Genomic DNA, 15059 nt, shown 5'->3' with positions numbered 1-15059 from the left:
CGGCTGACTGATGATGCCACATTACAAGATGGTTCTAGGAGAGCTGCTGTTCATGAGTTAGAGGCTTTTAGCCCAGCTGGTCAGAGTGGGAACATTGTTTTTTTGTTTCTTTGTTTAAATATAGTCCTAGAAGGAGATGTATTCTTGTGCTGCTGTCAGCTTAGTCTGAGGAGACACCTCTGTGGGCTACAGTCTCCATCAGAGCCAGCAGCCATCAGTTAAATGGACCAGGTGGAAGATGGCTTATGAGATGGGTCATTTCCTTAGCTTAGCTGCTGTCCAGGTGTCGTATTAAGCCATGGCACTTGTTCAAATGAAATTCTATGAGGTACTTTGATGTGCAGACAGAGAATAGAAGACTTGTCACGAGCAGAGGGGTCACTCAGGGGTTCTTTGAGGAATTTTCTGTAGGGTTCCTTAGAGCATAGTGAGAATTGCTGTTTATTGGGCAGATCACTTGTGCATCCTTATCTTTGGGGTTGGCTCTCAAGCCACTGCTGACTCCCAGCCAGCAAACCTGTGTGTGCGCGTGTGCATGCAACACACCTGACTGTGGAGAGAGGTGAAACAGTTTTCGGTTGCTCAGAACTGAATGTCTCCCTGGCTATGCCTCAGAAGTTTCGTTGAAGGCTGAAGACACCATCCTTCAGCCCAGTAACCCTTTCCCTGCTCTCAGGGCCAAAAGCTCACTCGTGTACCCCAAGGCAAAGCTGAAGTTTGAGCCCCGGCTACAAGGGTGGGGGGTGTGTGTGCTTGCGGAATCAGCAGAGAGCCTACCTTCTTCCCACCTCCCTCCCCGGCTGTCTTCTGCCCCACAGGCCCTGAAGTACGCCTTCCAGACCCATGACCGCCTGTGTTTCGTGATGGAGTACGCCAATGGCGGCGAGGTGAGCAGCAGGCCCCCCGCCAGCCTCCCATGTCTCCTTCCCAAGCGTCAGGGCAGCGGAGGGGAGCCACGAGTGAGACAGTGGGGGTGGCAGGGACCTTGCTGGATGTCACCGCCCAACCCTTGAGGCAGACATCATCACCTCCATTTCACAGACGGGGAAACTGAGGCCCAGAGAGGTTAAGTGGCTTGCCCAAGTTCACCCAGCTAGTGAGTCGGGGGTAGGGTGCACACGCAGGTGCTGAGAGGTGTGGAGGGCTGTGGGGTGGGTGGCCAGTGTGCTCTGGACTGCATCCTGTAAGGCAGCAAGGAAAATGTATGGGGAGGGGGTCACACAGGCTGGTCCATGCTCTCCTGCTGGGAAGAGGCCGCCACTCGTCGTCACTGGGCTGTCACCTGCTCCTCATCCCTCACAGCCTTCTCCCTGCGCACAGGTGTCACCCGCTGGCTCCTAACAGTGGGCTTCATCTGTCCCATTGTTCTCATGGCTTATTGTCCCTTGCTCGTGACTTGTGTTCCTGCGCGTTCTTGCTCACTGCCCCGTTCCCCTGCCCCCTCACTCTGTCCCTCCTGACTCTCCTCTTGATGCTTCTTGACTGTCCTTCGCTCTTCATGCCCCGCTCCATGTTTTCCTCATGGTGAGCTCGTCCCTGCTCACCATCTCTCACTTGGTTCCTCCTGCTGTCACTTGCAGTTTCGGGGAGTAGGTGTCGCCATGGCACTGGGCTGGAGGTTGGGGGCCAGTGGGCAGCATCCTGGGTTTCTCTCCTCTGGGCCAATGTATGACATCCTGCCCCTCCTCCCTCCTGCAGCTGTTTTTCCACCTGTCCCGGGAGCGCGTCTTCACGGAGGAGCGGGCTCGCTTCTATGGCGCAGAGATCGTCTCTGCCCTTGAGTATCTGCACTCGAGGGACGTGGTGTACCGTGACATCAAGGTGAGCATGCACCTGCCTCCTGGCCCATGGCACCTGTGGAGCTCACACCAGGGAGGCTGGACCCAGGCCCTCAGCCCCGGACCTCCTCCTCCGTGGAGGGTCTATCTACCTGCGTGTTCCCGAGTCCACCTTGCCGTGGGATGCCGACCCGCCTGCCTCAGCGGCCCTGGGGGCCCTTTGGGACCCCTGGTGAACACACACCTCCATGCAGGGAGTGGGGGGCTGGGGGAGGGGCGGGCGTATTCATCCAAGCACCGTAGGAGATGGTTCGGCAGAATCCACCAGCGCCGACTATCCGCATGCCCTGTGAGCCAGCCATTCTGCCCTGGGGTTGTGCACGGCCGGAGCATGTCCCTGTGTCCCCCTCAGAGCCTAGGTGCACACACGCTGCTGGCACACAGTTCACACGAGCCCCAGGCTGGAAGCAGCCCCACGGTCCGCTGTCCGGGACTGGCTGGAAGGCTCTGCACAGCCGGTACCGAGTGAACTGCGGCCCCACGGCCATGCACATGCACCTCCCAGGCTTGTGTGGAGCGGAAGCCAGGAGACCACATGTTACAGGGGCGTCCTTAGGTGGGGAAACTATGAAGAAGAGTGGAGGACTAGAGTTTGTCTTCAGTTGCAAGGATGGTTCATAACAAGGAAGGGGTACATGAGGGGGGGCGGTTCTGGGGTCTGGGATGGTCTCTTGACCTGGTGGAGCTTCCACACAGGCCCGTTAAATTGCCCATTTGTGTTAAGTTTAGTTAAAAGTGGAGGAAGAAGGACATCTGGTTGGCTCAGTGGGCAGAGCACACGTCTCCTGATCTTGGGGTTGGGAGTTTAAGCCCCATATTGGGCCTAGAGCTTACTTTAAAAAAAAAAAAAAATGCAGGAAGAAAGCTAGTGTTGCTCACATGCCAGCCCGGGAAGCTGTAGCCCATGGTGGGGGCTGCAGGTAGGCAGGGCCTGTCTCCCATCTTTCTCTACCTTGGCTTTTTTTCCAGCTGCCCTGGGCGTGGACTCCCTCTGAGCTGCAAGGGCTTAACGTTTTGCTGGGGGTATGCCCCGTGGTCAGTCTGGAGCCCCGGCCATGACAGCTATCACCCCAGGCCAGAGCCTTCCTGGGGCCTGTGGGGTTCCGGGGGATGCAAAGCTTTGGGAAGACGTGACCCTGATATGTTGACTTTTCCTTTTCCTGCAGCTGGAAAACCTCATGCTGGACAAAGATGGCCACATCAAGATCACGGACTTCGGCCTATGCAAAGAAGGCATCAGTGACGGGGCCACCATGAAAACCTTCTGTGGGACGCCCGAGTACCTGGCACCTGAGGTGCCTGGGGCTGGAGGTCCCCGGGCGGGTGAGGCCGAGGGAGGAGGGGCCCTCAGACCTGTGTGGTTTCCCTAGCTCAGACCCTGTGAGGACAGGCTCCCTTTCCTTGGATGGCCCCCCTTGGGTCCCTGTGAGCCCAGTGGCCCCAGGGCCATGGACCTGGCCCCTCATTGCCCCTCCCTGCCCAGGTGCTGGAGGACAACGACTACGGCCGCGCGGTGGACTGGTGGGGGCTGGGCGTGGTCATGTACGAGATGATGTGCGGCCGCCTGCCCTTCTACAACCAGGACCACGAGCGCCTCTTCGAGCTCATCCTCATGGAAGAGATCCGCTTCCCGCGCACGCTCAGCCCCGAGGCCAAGTCCTTGCTTGCTGGGCTGCTTAAGAAGGACCCCAAGCAGAGGTGAGGGCTGGAGTCTGTCCTGCCCAGCCCAGGGCCACCTGCTGCCACTGTCCCCTTGGCCTGAAGGGGGCTGAGTCACGGGCACATGCCTGTGTATCATCCCTGATGCAGGCCCCTAGAGAGGACACTCTTGGGGCCAGGCTTGTCCTTAGTGCTCTGCCCGCGCCATCTTGTTCTTGGGGGACTCTCAGAGACAGGGCAGCCCCGATCCTGGCTGAGGGTGGCCGAGCCTGCCCCCCTGGCTCCCGTTCTGGACTCGGAGTCCAGGTTGCAGGCTCCCTGGCTCTGACCCTGGGCCCGTGAGCCCCCACCCCCACCCCCAAGCCATGGTTTCCTCCTCTGCCATGTGGTCTGTGGCCGGGACAGATCCATTAAAGTTGTTCAGGGCCTGCACCGAAAGCCTCTCGCAGAAGCCGAGGGCCCGGGAGGCGGGTGCTCATGGCCGTCTCTGCCCAGGCTCGGCGGGGGGCCCAGCGACGCCAGGGAGGTCATGGAGCACAGGTTCTTCGTCAGCGTCAGCTGGCAGGACGTGGTGCAGAAGAAGGTGAGCCTTGCCACCCGCCGGCTCCCGCTCAAGGGTGGCCTTGGCCAGGTCTCCTGACCCCAGGGTCCTGAGTCTGGGCTCCTTTCCTCCACAGCTTCTACCACCCTTCAAACCTCAGGTCACCTCTGAGGTCGACACGAGGTACTTTGACGATGAGTTTACCGCCCAGTCCATCACAATCACGCCCCCGGACCGCTGTGAGTGTCTGGCCCTCCCTTGCGGGGCCTGGCTGGGTGTGCAGCGGTGGGGCCTGCCCTTGACCTGTTCCGGGGAGGAAGCTCATGGGCCCCTCGCCATGTCCGGGCGGTTTGGCTGCAGTTTGCTCGCAGGGCTTTCTGCCACTGGGCTTGGCACCTTTGGACCCAGTGAGGGTCACCAGGAACCATCAGCCATGGCACGTTCCAGAGCTCGGGTGGCACACAGGAAGCCATCAGGGCCAGGATGGCATAGTCACAGCTGTCTTTTCAAATTGCCCAGGTCTTTGGGGCCTGATTGGTGCATTGCCTCTGCTCCTGTTTGAGTTCTTGCTGTCACTCAGCCATTGCTGGGCTGTGCTGGGGATCCTCCAGTGACTGAGACAACCCTGGCCCTGCCTTGAGGGAGCTTTGGGCCAGGTGGGGCGACAGCCCAGAGTGTTCAGGTCTAAGGTATAGGAGCCCAGGGACTGGGGGACCCAGAGGAAATGCCTGACTTGGCCTGCGAGTCAGGGCAGGTGGCTTCCTGGAGGAGGAGACGTGGCAACTGAGCAGAAGGAATGGCATGAGGGAATGGAGTCCAGGAGTGGGAGTGTTGCAGAGGCCAGCGCATCTGGGGGCTGGAGGGGGGCGGGGGCCAGAGCAAGAGGATCTTGGGGGCCTCTGGGAGGAGCAGGGACTTGCTGTGTGGGGAGGCAGGAAAGGTTTGGTGCAAGAAGGGGCAGGGCTGCCTCTGGGCTTTGCAGAGTTCCTCTGGCTGCACATGGAGGCTGGACTGGCAGGGCGGCAGGGGCAGCTGGTGCGGGAGGGGGGGGCTGGGCTAGACCAGAGGGGGGCGCCAGAGGGGAGAGTGAAGTTGGCAGAGGGAACAGCCTGTGGGGCCTGTGGGCCCAGGCTCTGGTGTGGGGGGGACCTCTGTTAGGGGGAGTTGCTAGGTCTTCCCTGTCCCGTTCTTGCGGATGGCCTGCCAGTCGGGGTTCATGCTACCCGTATTCCTTCCTGAGGCCGGGCCCCCTTGCCCACCCCCGGGAGTGCACTTGGGGTGCTGGGTCCTCCGCAGGCCAGTTCTCCCCAATCCACCTCCACCTGCTCCCCACAGATGACAGCCTGGGCTCTCTCGAACTGGACCAGCGGACCCACTTTCCCCAGTTCTCCTACTCGGCCAGCATCCGCGAGTGAGCAGAGCCGCCCACCGCCGCTGACTCCGCTGCAGGACGCTAGATCGGCTGCCATCACCGCCCTGGGGGCTTGTCTCTTTGTTTTTAAACTTTTTATTTTGCCTTTTTTTGTTTGCATCCCCATCCCTCACCTGCTCACCCCCATTTCCAGTTTTTTCAGCCCTCTGCCAAACTGACCTCGGCGGTCCTGGTGGCCCCGCCTCCAGGATCCTGTCCTGTCCTCACCTTGGTGCCCAGACCAGGATTTGGGAGACTCCACTGGCCGCCCCAGGACCAGGGCTTCGGGCAGTTGGAGAGATTCCGGTTTTTAATCAACACAAGCCCCAGCATAGGGCGCCACGTGGAGCTGCGGGTCCTGCCCGGATTTCTGGCCAGATGCCTGCAGCCAGCCTGTCCCTGTGCCGCTGCCCCGGTCAGAGGCTGCCTTCCTATGGGACACCTCGTGGGACACAACGCCCTGCGGACAGTGCCCTGGTGCTGTTGGGCTCAGCGCGGCCTGGCACGGGCGGTCCGGCCCCTTCCTCCACAGGGGCAGCAAAGCAATAATGTCCAGGGACAGGCGGGGGGGTCCTTTGGAAGCTGTGGGGTTGGGGGTTTGGGAATCCCTCGTGTAGATGGGGCCCAGTCTACCCTAGGGGGCATGAGGAAGGCCCCGGGGTTGGGCACTGCCTCCTTGCCCTGCCTTCCCCAGCCTCCCAAGCTGCTCTCCTGACCCTGTGGATGAGGAGGGAGGGACATTTAGGGATGAGCCTCCCCACCACCCAGTCCTGTGCCTTACCAGGGCTTCCTTCCGGCTGGCCTTAACTCCTGCTGGGCCCCGGGCCTGGCCACAGCCCTTGCCAAGGATGGGGGCTGGGATCACCCCCTTCTGGCCGCCGGGGGCGGAAGGTGCCAGCTCCAGCTGTTACACATCTCACACCAAGACAGTATTGGGCCCCGTAGACTAGGGTCAAAGAGGGGGTGGGAGTGGGGTTCTCTGGTACGTACTGGGGGGGCGGCCTCTGAGAGGGGAGGCTCCAGGGCCCTTCCCTCCCTCCTCTCCCTGGGCCCCACGTTCTGCAGCCTTAAGGTGAATGTGTGTCACTGCTGTGGGCTCGCGTGTGCGTGCGTCAGCCTGTGTCTGGATGGCCCCATGCATCTGGGACTTGGGTGCACATGGGGGTGTGTGTGCATGTGTGTTCAGTATGTGTGTGTGAGGGCAAGCGTGTCCCAGCCTTGAGTGCGTGCGTGCGTGCGTGTGTGTGTGTGTGTGTGTGTGTGCATGCTTGGGCCCTGTCCTCAGCCCTAGCATTTCATCCCATAGGGGAGGGGTGCTGGCCTGGTGGGGGAGCCACACCTGGGGTCCATTTGCTGCCCAGCCTCCCTCCCCCCTAACATCTCCGGGTGTGTGGAATTTAGTTGTGGCTTTGATCTCCTTGCCCCACCTCCTGTACTAGGTAGTTCAGAGAGAGACATCCTAGGGTGGGGTGAGGGTTGGTTTGGGTGGGTGGGGGGTCTTTTTCCTTTCTGTGTGTGTATGTCATTTATCTGACAATTCTCTGTCCTCCCCACTGGCCTTCCCCATTCCTCCCATTTGTACGGTACAAGCAATAAAGACACTCGTTTCAGACCGGGGCCCACCGCGCTGGGCCCTTCCTTGCCTGCGGAGCCTGGCCCTGGCTGACCCGCTCCCGGGTCCTGGGCACCTGGAGCCGCGCTTGTCCTCTGGCCGTCAGGGTGGGCGCCCCTGCGGCGGGAGCCGCTGAGGGACTTGAGACGCTTCCTGGGGCATGCGGGTGTGGCAGACCGAGACCTGGGGACCAGGTCTTCAGAAGCTGAGTGGAAAGGGGGAGCATGAGGGTGGGGTGGTCGGGTTGGTGGCTCTGAACGAGGAGGGTGCTCAGGCACCACTGAGCCCTGGAAGCGAGCGTGAGGGAGCGGGTTCTCTGCGGGGGCCCTTGGGCCCTGGTGCTGGGCACTGCCTGCATATCCTCTTCTCCCCACTTAGGTTATACCAGGGAGCCTTAAGGCCCCCAAATTCCAGCACAGTCCTTGGTGTGTGAACTGGAGTCGCGATGGCTGTCAGCTGGGGGCATTTCTGGTTACAGCCCTCACAGGCTGGGGTCCTGACGGCTGCCCCCTTTACCCTGGGGTTCCCGTGCTTAGCTTACTCTGCCCACATCTGGGGACCAGGGCGGGTGCGGCCCTGGTGAATTGAACGTCAGACTTTCCAGAAGGGTTGGGGCTTCACAGACGTGGTCTCAGAGACCCTGAGTGAGGGTAGCAGAAGAGTCAGATTCAGTGTTCTAGGAATCTGCGTTCGCTGCAGCCAAGACCCAGGGAACGCGTGGCTTTTTCTCACTTCACATCGAGTTTATTATTTATTTGATAACAAAAGGATGTCCTGGTGGTCGTAAGACCAGTAGCAGAGAAGCTTCTAAAGAAAAGCCTTTTCGCTTTCTCTCCAGTTGAAGCCCCTGGGGTGGATGTCACCCCTCTTGCTCTCTGGCGGGGGGCATCCTGAGTCTACCTCAGCCCGCTGGGTCCCCTTGCGGCCCCCGGGTCCCCCGTGCGGGGCCCACAGGCTGACACTCCGCTTCCCTCTGGCAAACGTAGCTCCCTGGCCGTAGTGGTGCTTCCTTCTGTAGAACTTCTCCCGAAGGGACTTTCAGGTGGGAGCATTTTAATAATAAAATTTTATCAACTGGAAACTAGTTTTGAGGAGGTGAGTTTGTCTTTTGTTGTGCTCGTGGAAAACTGTGTGTATTGTGTAATAACGTGAGCAACGCTGGAGCTGAGGGAGCCAGCGACGTGGAGATGCGCCCTGATCCCAGGTCCCCAGCGCTCCCCCTGGTGCTCGCTCGTTTCCTCCCTGTGAAGGTGCACGGAGCATCAGAAAAAAGGCTCTCCCTTTGGTTTGGTTTGGGTTCGGCACGGCTTGCCTCCCAGTTAATGCCGAGTGTCTGGACTGCACCTGCCGCATCTTTCTGGCGTCCTGCCCGGAGACGGACATTATTAATGGGGTGTTTTGGTCACTGATAAAAATGAGAGCCTCCAAGATCTCTTCTTATATTTCGGGAACCTCCTCGCCAACATGATGCAGAGGTCCCTCAACTGATCCAGCCACCCCCAGTGGACAAGAATTGACTCGGTCTGCAGGTTTTTTGGTTCTCCTGACGGTGCCGGCATGAACTATAATGATGCAGCTTTCCCGTGCTTTTGTCACCTACGTTCCAGGGTGGCTGGAATTTAAAACGTGTCTGTTAGCTTTCTAGAGTGTGCTGATTCACATATTCTTACCTTTATTTTTAAAATAATTGCACGTGGAGGCTTGGAGCAGAAAACTTCCAAAAAGAACAGTACTAAACATGATTCTAGGCGCGGAGCGCCGTGTAGTGCCCTGAAGTGAGGACCCGCTCAGAAGCTGGCAAGACAGAGCCTCCTCGATGGGGGGCATGAGAAGGGACTCGGGGGCCCGTGGAAAGTGCTCCCGCTGGGCTGAGAGAACTTGGAGCAGCAAAAGAAATAGGATAGCACTGGCTTAGATGCAGAGATCATGATCAGTGAGTTCGCACGGAGGTCGACGGTAAGTGGTGGGAACAGACGGATCTGAACGGACTTCCAGGTGGTTTCTGTAGATGCTGTGCCTCCGGGGGGGGGGGGGCACCCCCCCTTACGTGTGGGCTGCAAAGTGACTTCCTTCCGAAGGAGACAGTATAAGAAGTGGGGAAGCAACTTTTCTGTGAAGAAATCTGACACGTTATGTGACGTGATAAAGGTCAATGTCAACCCTGTAACTCCTGTTGGCAGGAAGTGCCCTTTACAGGTGATGAGGGTGCTGTCCCAGTTGGTCCATGGTTGTGACAAATGTACTCTACTGGGATGTTACAGGGGAGAGTAGGTTTGGGTTGTAGGGGAACTCTCTTCTCTCTTTGCAGCTTCCGGTAAACCTACTATAAAATTAACCTTAAAATACAAAGTGTTCTCATCGACCCTTCACGTGGGTTGCTGTGCCACTTCCTGCGCACTCCCTCCTTCTCCCCTTCCGTGTTCACATATCCTACCTGAAGCGAGAACATTGTCTTGCACGACCACAGTTCAGTTTTCCGGGTCAGAAGGCAAATACTGAAACAACCCTCTCCTCGCAGATCCTTATCAAATTTGACTAATGGTCCCACTCCTGTCCTTGTACACGAGGGAACAGTCACTTGGCTGATGACTCCTGTTGCATTCGGTTGTCTGAAGCCTACAAGGCACTTATTTTACAGAATGTCCCTTAGTTAAGGTTTGTGGCCTGACGTTCCTCATGGTTCTAGTCAAGCTACCTTTGATAGGAAGTCTGAGAAATGCTGTGCCCTTCTCCCTACCTCCTGTCAAAGAGGCACATCAGATTCTGTCCCGTGACTGGTGAGGACTTCCAGCCCTTGCTAACAGTGTCTGTCAGGTGTCGCCACTATAAAGTTACTTCTTTCCCTTTGAGGTTAGTATCTTGCATAGAGATACTCTGAAAATGTAGGTATCTATGTTTGATCAAGTGTTGAAGCAAAGGGAACAGCAAACACAAAGGCCCTGAGGCCAGCAGGGGCTGGATGTGTTTGGGGGAATGGAAAGAGGCCAGGGTGTGTCAAAGGGAACGAGGGAAGGGGAGAACAGAAGGAAATGGGATTAGAGAGGTAACAGCGGGCCGAAGGGACCTTGTGGCCAAGGTAAGGAGTTCGGGTGTTACTCTAAGTGTGACAGAAAGTCATTGGTTTGGCGTCTCGCATTCCTCTGCTCACTTTAACATCCTTGCTGACCTCCCAGTGCCTGAAAACAGCAATCCCTTTCCTAGCTCTGTGTCTTTGCTCACGCCACTCCCACCCCTTGGAATATTCTCCCCTCCCTTTGCATTCCTGGCCCCTTGCCTTTCAGGTTTCAGTCCAACATCACCACCTCAGGCCCTTCCAGGCCACCGTTTCTAAGTTATGTGCTGCCTGTTCACTTACTCATCCAACAAATATTTCTCGAGTACCTGCCGTGTGCCAAACTCTGTTCTAGGCGCTGGGAATACAGCAATCAAACAAAACACCAGACAAGCCTTGCCCTCCTGGGGTTCACAGTCTCATCAGGAGGGAGACAGTAAAAATGATCAGGCAGTAAGTGCTAAGGAGAGAGTCAGGTACAAAGAATAGTGATGGGAAATTCTCAGGATAGCCTTTTTCACAAGGAAGGTAGCATCTGACTAAATACCTTAAATGAGGGATCTCTGGAAGAGGAGAATTTCAGGCAAGGGAAACAGCCAGCGCAAAGGCCCTGAGGTAGAAGTGTGCCTGGTGTGGGTGAGAATGAGCCAGGGTGCTGGTGTGGCAGGAGACAGCCGAGTTGGGGGGAAGTTTGGGAGATGAACTCAAAGGTGTGTGGGGACGGGTGGGAGGGTAATAAAGGACCTTGTGGACTTTCCAATTGAGGGAGATGGGAACCACAATGGAGTTCTGAAGGGAGGCAGAGTGCGATCTGACTTGGGTGTGCACAGGATCCCTTCTGGCTGCTTGGCGTGGGGGGTAACAGACCGAGGGGTATGGGAACCAGGGAGCCGTGAGGAGCTCTCTGCGCTAGTCCAGGCCCATTGCTGGTCATTTGTCTTAGTTTTGAAACAATACTTAATTTACAGCTGAGGAAAGAGAGCCTCGGAGGGGCTGTTTCTGCTCGTGCAGTAAGTAGCAGGAAGACTTTTTGACTCCAGCTGCCTGACTTTATGTTCGGAGGGGCCAGAGCCAACCTGCATAGCATTCGCCATCACCTCTGCACCTGCCCGGGAGTGGGGGGCTCAGCGCGCATGCGTGCAGGCACAATTTAAAGCGCCCGCCGAGGGTCCTCAGCCCCAAGAGGAAGAGGAGCCCTCGGCTTGGTCCCCCGACGCCGGCGTGGAGGATGCTGGTGAGACGCAGCAGCCAGCGTCCCGCCTCAGGCTTCTCTTCAGCCGCTGACCCCCACCGCTCTCCCTTGCAGAGTCCCGACGCCGCGTCCCCCGACCCTCCGAGCGCCCCAGGCCCCAACAGGATCCCCGAGGACACGAGCGTGTCTCCAGGACGCCAGGAGAGGCCCCCTGGGCTGTGCGCGCCACCGGGTCTGGCCGAGGCGCTGAGCGCTCTGGGGCTGGAGGGAGAGCGCGAGTACGCCGGGGACATCTTCGCCGAAGTCATGGTGAGCGCGCCCCAGAGGGCACCAGAGGGGTTGGGTTAGGGGAGGGGAGATCTGGCCGCTCGCCCAACCCCCACTCCACGAGCCTTCCCGAACTCCCACCTGCTTGCAGCCACTTCTACTCGTCCCTCGCACGGATTCCTTCACAAACACTTTGCAATTTATTAACAAACGTGCTTGAGCATATTCTAGGCCCCGGGGATGCTGTGATGAACAACATAGTCTGCTGTCATTGTAACGACCAAGCAAACGTAGGCGGTAATAACGGAAAGGAGACCAAAGTGCAGGCACCTGTGCCGGACAGGCACTGTCCGAGGACATAGTGCAGGGATAAAATTGTTAAAGAGACCGAAGTGGGGAGCCTCTCTCCCCAGCCAGGACTCTGTTAGGAACTGAGCTACGGGCATGATCCAGAGAGAAATCCCTGCCCTTGTGGTGCCAGCAGCCTAGGGAGGCAAACGGACAGAACACACAAGGAAACACTAGCTATCTCCAGACTGAAAACTCTACGGGAACCATAAAGTGCTGACACAGAGCGGGATGGACGCTGGGAGAATTCTGTGTAGGAAAAGCCCAGGGAGTTTGAGCTGAGGTTTTAACAGTGCAAGGAGCTGGGGAAGGACCATTCCCGGTGGAGGGAACGGTGCATAAGTGCAAAGGCCCTGGGGTAGGAAAGAGCCTGCCCTAGTCTAGGACTAGAGAAGGCTGGTGTAGCTGCAGTATGGGTTGTGAAGGGAGAGGGCGAAGAGATGGTGTTGGTGCCAGGGGGCAGTGCCTGAGAGAGAGTGATTAGGGTTCTCTCCTGAGGATACTGGAAGCCGTGGAAAGGTTTTAAGCTGAGGAGTTTCTCGGCCAGTTTTGTATTTTAGAAAGACCCTTCTGGGTTCTCTGAGGAGGGTGGGTTAAGGGTTGGTGACGGCTGATGGTCTGGAAAGCCAGGGGGCGGAGGCAGATGCTCGGGAGGCGCCCTGGCCATGGGGGCTACAGACTGGAGAGGTGGATTGGGGAGGCGTCCCGAACAAAGGCCAAGGCTCTAATGCGGGATAAGGAATAGAAACACATTTGGAGTAGACGTTGGAGGCCAGTTTCAGTGTGGTGCTCCAGCTTCGGCCACTTGGTGCGGGGAGGCTGCTACACTTGGTGCTGGAGCGCAGGCGAGAAGCCGAGGCACAGGTGTGGAGAGTGAGGCCGCCCTGCCCAACCGCAGGTGTGCCGTGCGCTGCCGCGGAGGGCCCTGCCCGGGACCGTGACCCCAGAGATGCGCGCGCTAGTGGTGGACTGGCTGATCCAGGTGCACGTACGTAACCGCCAGGGGGCAGGGCTGAGCCCCTGTCGCAGCCTAGAAAGCTGGTGATCACTCACGCCCTTCCCTAGGAGTACCTGGGCCTGGCGGGGGACACGCTCTACCTGGCGGTGCACCTCCTCGATTCCTACCTGCGCGCCGGCCGAGTGCGCCTACACCGCCTGCAGCTGCTGGGCGTGGCCTGCCTGTTCGTGGCGTGCAAAATGGAAGAGTGCGTGCTTCCCGAGGTACTTTCCCGAGTGGGGGTTGGGAAGGCGAACCCTTGTTCGTCGTGTCACAGAACACCTACTGTGTGCCGGGCTGCGGCTTTGCCTATTCTTGGAATCCCAGCATATCTGTATAAGGCCAGGGCTACCAATGTGTCCCTTTAGCAGAGAAGGAGACTGAGGCCCAGGGAGAGGAAGACATTTGTCCAAAGCAGGTGGGACTCGGACTCAGGCTTGAACAGTTAGTCTCTGTAGCGCTTTACTAGTTATAGTCCGTGCCTGCTCAGAGCTGCCTGGTGACGTACGTTTTACAAACGAGGAAATTCCGTCTCAGGTGTTCAGTGAGGTCCATGTAAACACGGTGTGAAAATGGTAGGGTTTGAAGTCGAACCCAGGTCTTGCTGATTCTGAAGCCTGTGCTCTTCATGGCTTCTAGAGAACAGATCAGTAGCCTCATTTTACAGACTAGGCAGTCGAGGTTCAGAACGGAGCCTGAGCCGATCCGAGGCTCTACAGGGCAGGGAGCAACCAGCCGGGGTCCAAGACTCTCCCACCTCTTTCCCCGCCATCCGCAGTCGGCCTCCCTCTGCCTCCTGGGCGCTGGCTCCTTCTCGCGGGCCGAGCTTCTGCGTGCCGAGCGGCGCATCCTGAGCCGCTTGGATTTCCGGCTGCACCACCCGGGCCCGCTACTTTGCCTCGGGCTACTGGCTGCGCTGGCCGGGAGCAGCCCCCAGGTGCGGGGTCTGGCCGGGCGGGGGGAGCAAGGGGGAGGGGAAGGGAGCAGGGGGGCATGTCTAGAGGGTAGGGACGTGGCCTGATCTCCGCGGGGGCGGTGGTGCTTGGCAGGTGATGCTACTTGCCACCTACTTTCTGGAGCTGTCTCTGCTGGAGGCCGAGGCCTCAGGATGGGAGCCCGGTCGGCGCGCAGCTGCGGCGCTGAGCCTGGCGCACCGCTTGCTCGAAGGGGCGGGCTCCAGCCTCGAGCCCTCGCTTTACAGGTACGGCCCCAGGGGAGCGCCTCTGTGGCTACAGGAACCTACTTTCCTGATCACTGTGTTTCCTGTCTCAGAGAATGAGAGACCATGGCGGGGGTGGGGGGTGGGCAGACTTGACTTTTCTGGGTGTGAGAGAAAATGGTGTGTCTGCCTCCCCCGTCTTGGGGGGTGTCAGAATGAGGTGTTTGTCCACATTTGGGGACCCTTGCTCCTGGGTAGAAGATGCACTATCTTCCCGGTCTCGGAAGATCCTAGCTGCGTTCCAGGGTTGAGGATGAGAGGTCTGCCACTCTCGAGTACCCCCGGCTCCCCTGCTGGCCGCGAATGGGGTGTCCCTTCAGCTGCCAGAGGGGCGCCCCCCCGACCCCCGTTAACCATGTCACTGGAGGCCAGGGTGAGTCCCCTTTTCTCCCAGCTCAGCACCCACCCCCCCGGGTAGAGCTGGATGTCTGTCCATCCTCAGACCTGCTCCGTCCCTTCCCGAGGTTCCGGCTCTCCAGTGGCTCGAGAGAGCCCCTGAACGGTCCTCGGGAACCCCAGTCAACGCGTCTCCTCAGCCTCGCGCCCCCAGCTCCGAGGACAGGTCGTCTTCACCCCTGCCCCTGCCCCCGCCTCAGTTTCTCCATCTTCCCGCCGCAGCCCCGCAGAGCTGCGCCCGCTCGAGCCGTGCATGGCCCGCGCCGCGCTCCGAGGCCCCGCTCCAGGCCGCGCCGCCATCTTTCTCAAGTACGCGCGGCCCCAGCACCAGGGCACCAGCCTCGCCGCCGCCCGCCTGCTCCGCCGCCCCCAGTCCGAGCCTCCCTGAGCTCCAGGACCCCAGCAAAAAAGACTGTCCGTGTGTATCCATTTCCCACGTCAATAAAGGAGGTGTGTGGGGTTTTGTTTTGTTTTGTTTTAATCCTGAGCGCTTTCTGTTCTCATTGGGTGAATTCCGACCCCCCTCT

The 15059-nt window shown here is 58.8% G+C and overlaps 2 protein-coding genes across 2 annotated transcripts in view; both read left to right on the top strand.

Moving 5' to 3' along the window:
- The window catches only part of LOC111161374 (AKT serine/threonine kinase 2), a 48022-nt gene extending 40926 nt beyond the window's left edge, over positions 1-7096 (top strand). Inside the window, exons 8-14 of the mRNA XM_022524988.1 lie at positions 819-887; positions 1699-1821; positions 3005-3133; positions 3322-3536; positions 3993-4080; positions 4175-4277; positions 5374-7096. Of these exons, the coding sequence (XP_022380696.1) occupies positions 819-887; positions 1699-1821; positions 3005-3133; positions 3322-3536; positions 3993-4080; positions 4175-4277; positions 5374-5453 (807 nt within the window). The 3' untranslated portion in view covers positions 5454-7096. The remainder of the gene's footprint in view (positions 1-818; positions 888-1698; positions 1822-3004; positions 3134-3321; positions 3537-3992; positions 4081-4174; positions 4278-5373) is intronic.
- Positions 7097-11341: 4245 nt separating this feature from the next.
- LOC111161360 (cyclin N-terminal domain containing 2) lies at positions 11342-14920 on the top strand. The gene is given in 6 exon segments (XM_022524962.1): positions 11342-11614; positions 12819-12908; positions 12986-13141; positions 13696-13919; positions 13921-14256; positions 14755-14920. Coding segments are annotated over 6 exon segments (1245 nt in total).
- Positions 14921-15059: the final 139 nt, after the last annotated feature.

Source organism: Enhydra lutris, unplaced genomic scaffold (genome assembly GCF_002288905.1).
Source record: "Enhydra lutris kenyoni isolate GAN:26980312 unplaced genomic scaffold, ASM228890v2 scaffoldscaffold85, whole genome shotgun sequence".
Classification (NCBI taxonomy): domain Eukaryota; kingdom Metazoa; phylum Chordata; class Mammalia; order Carnivora; family Mustelidae; genus Enhydra; species Enhydra lutris.
The sequence above is the reverse complement of the archived record's forward strand: the minus strand, read 5'-3'. Positions and strand labels throughout refer to the sequence as shown.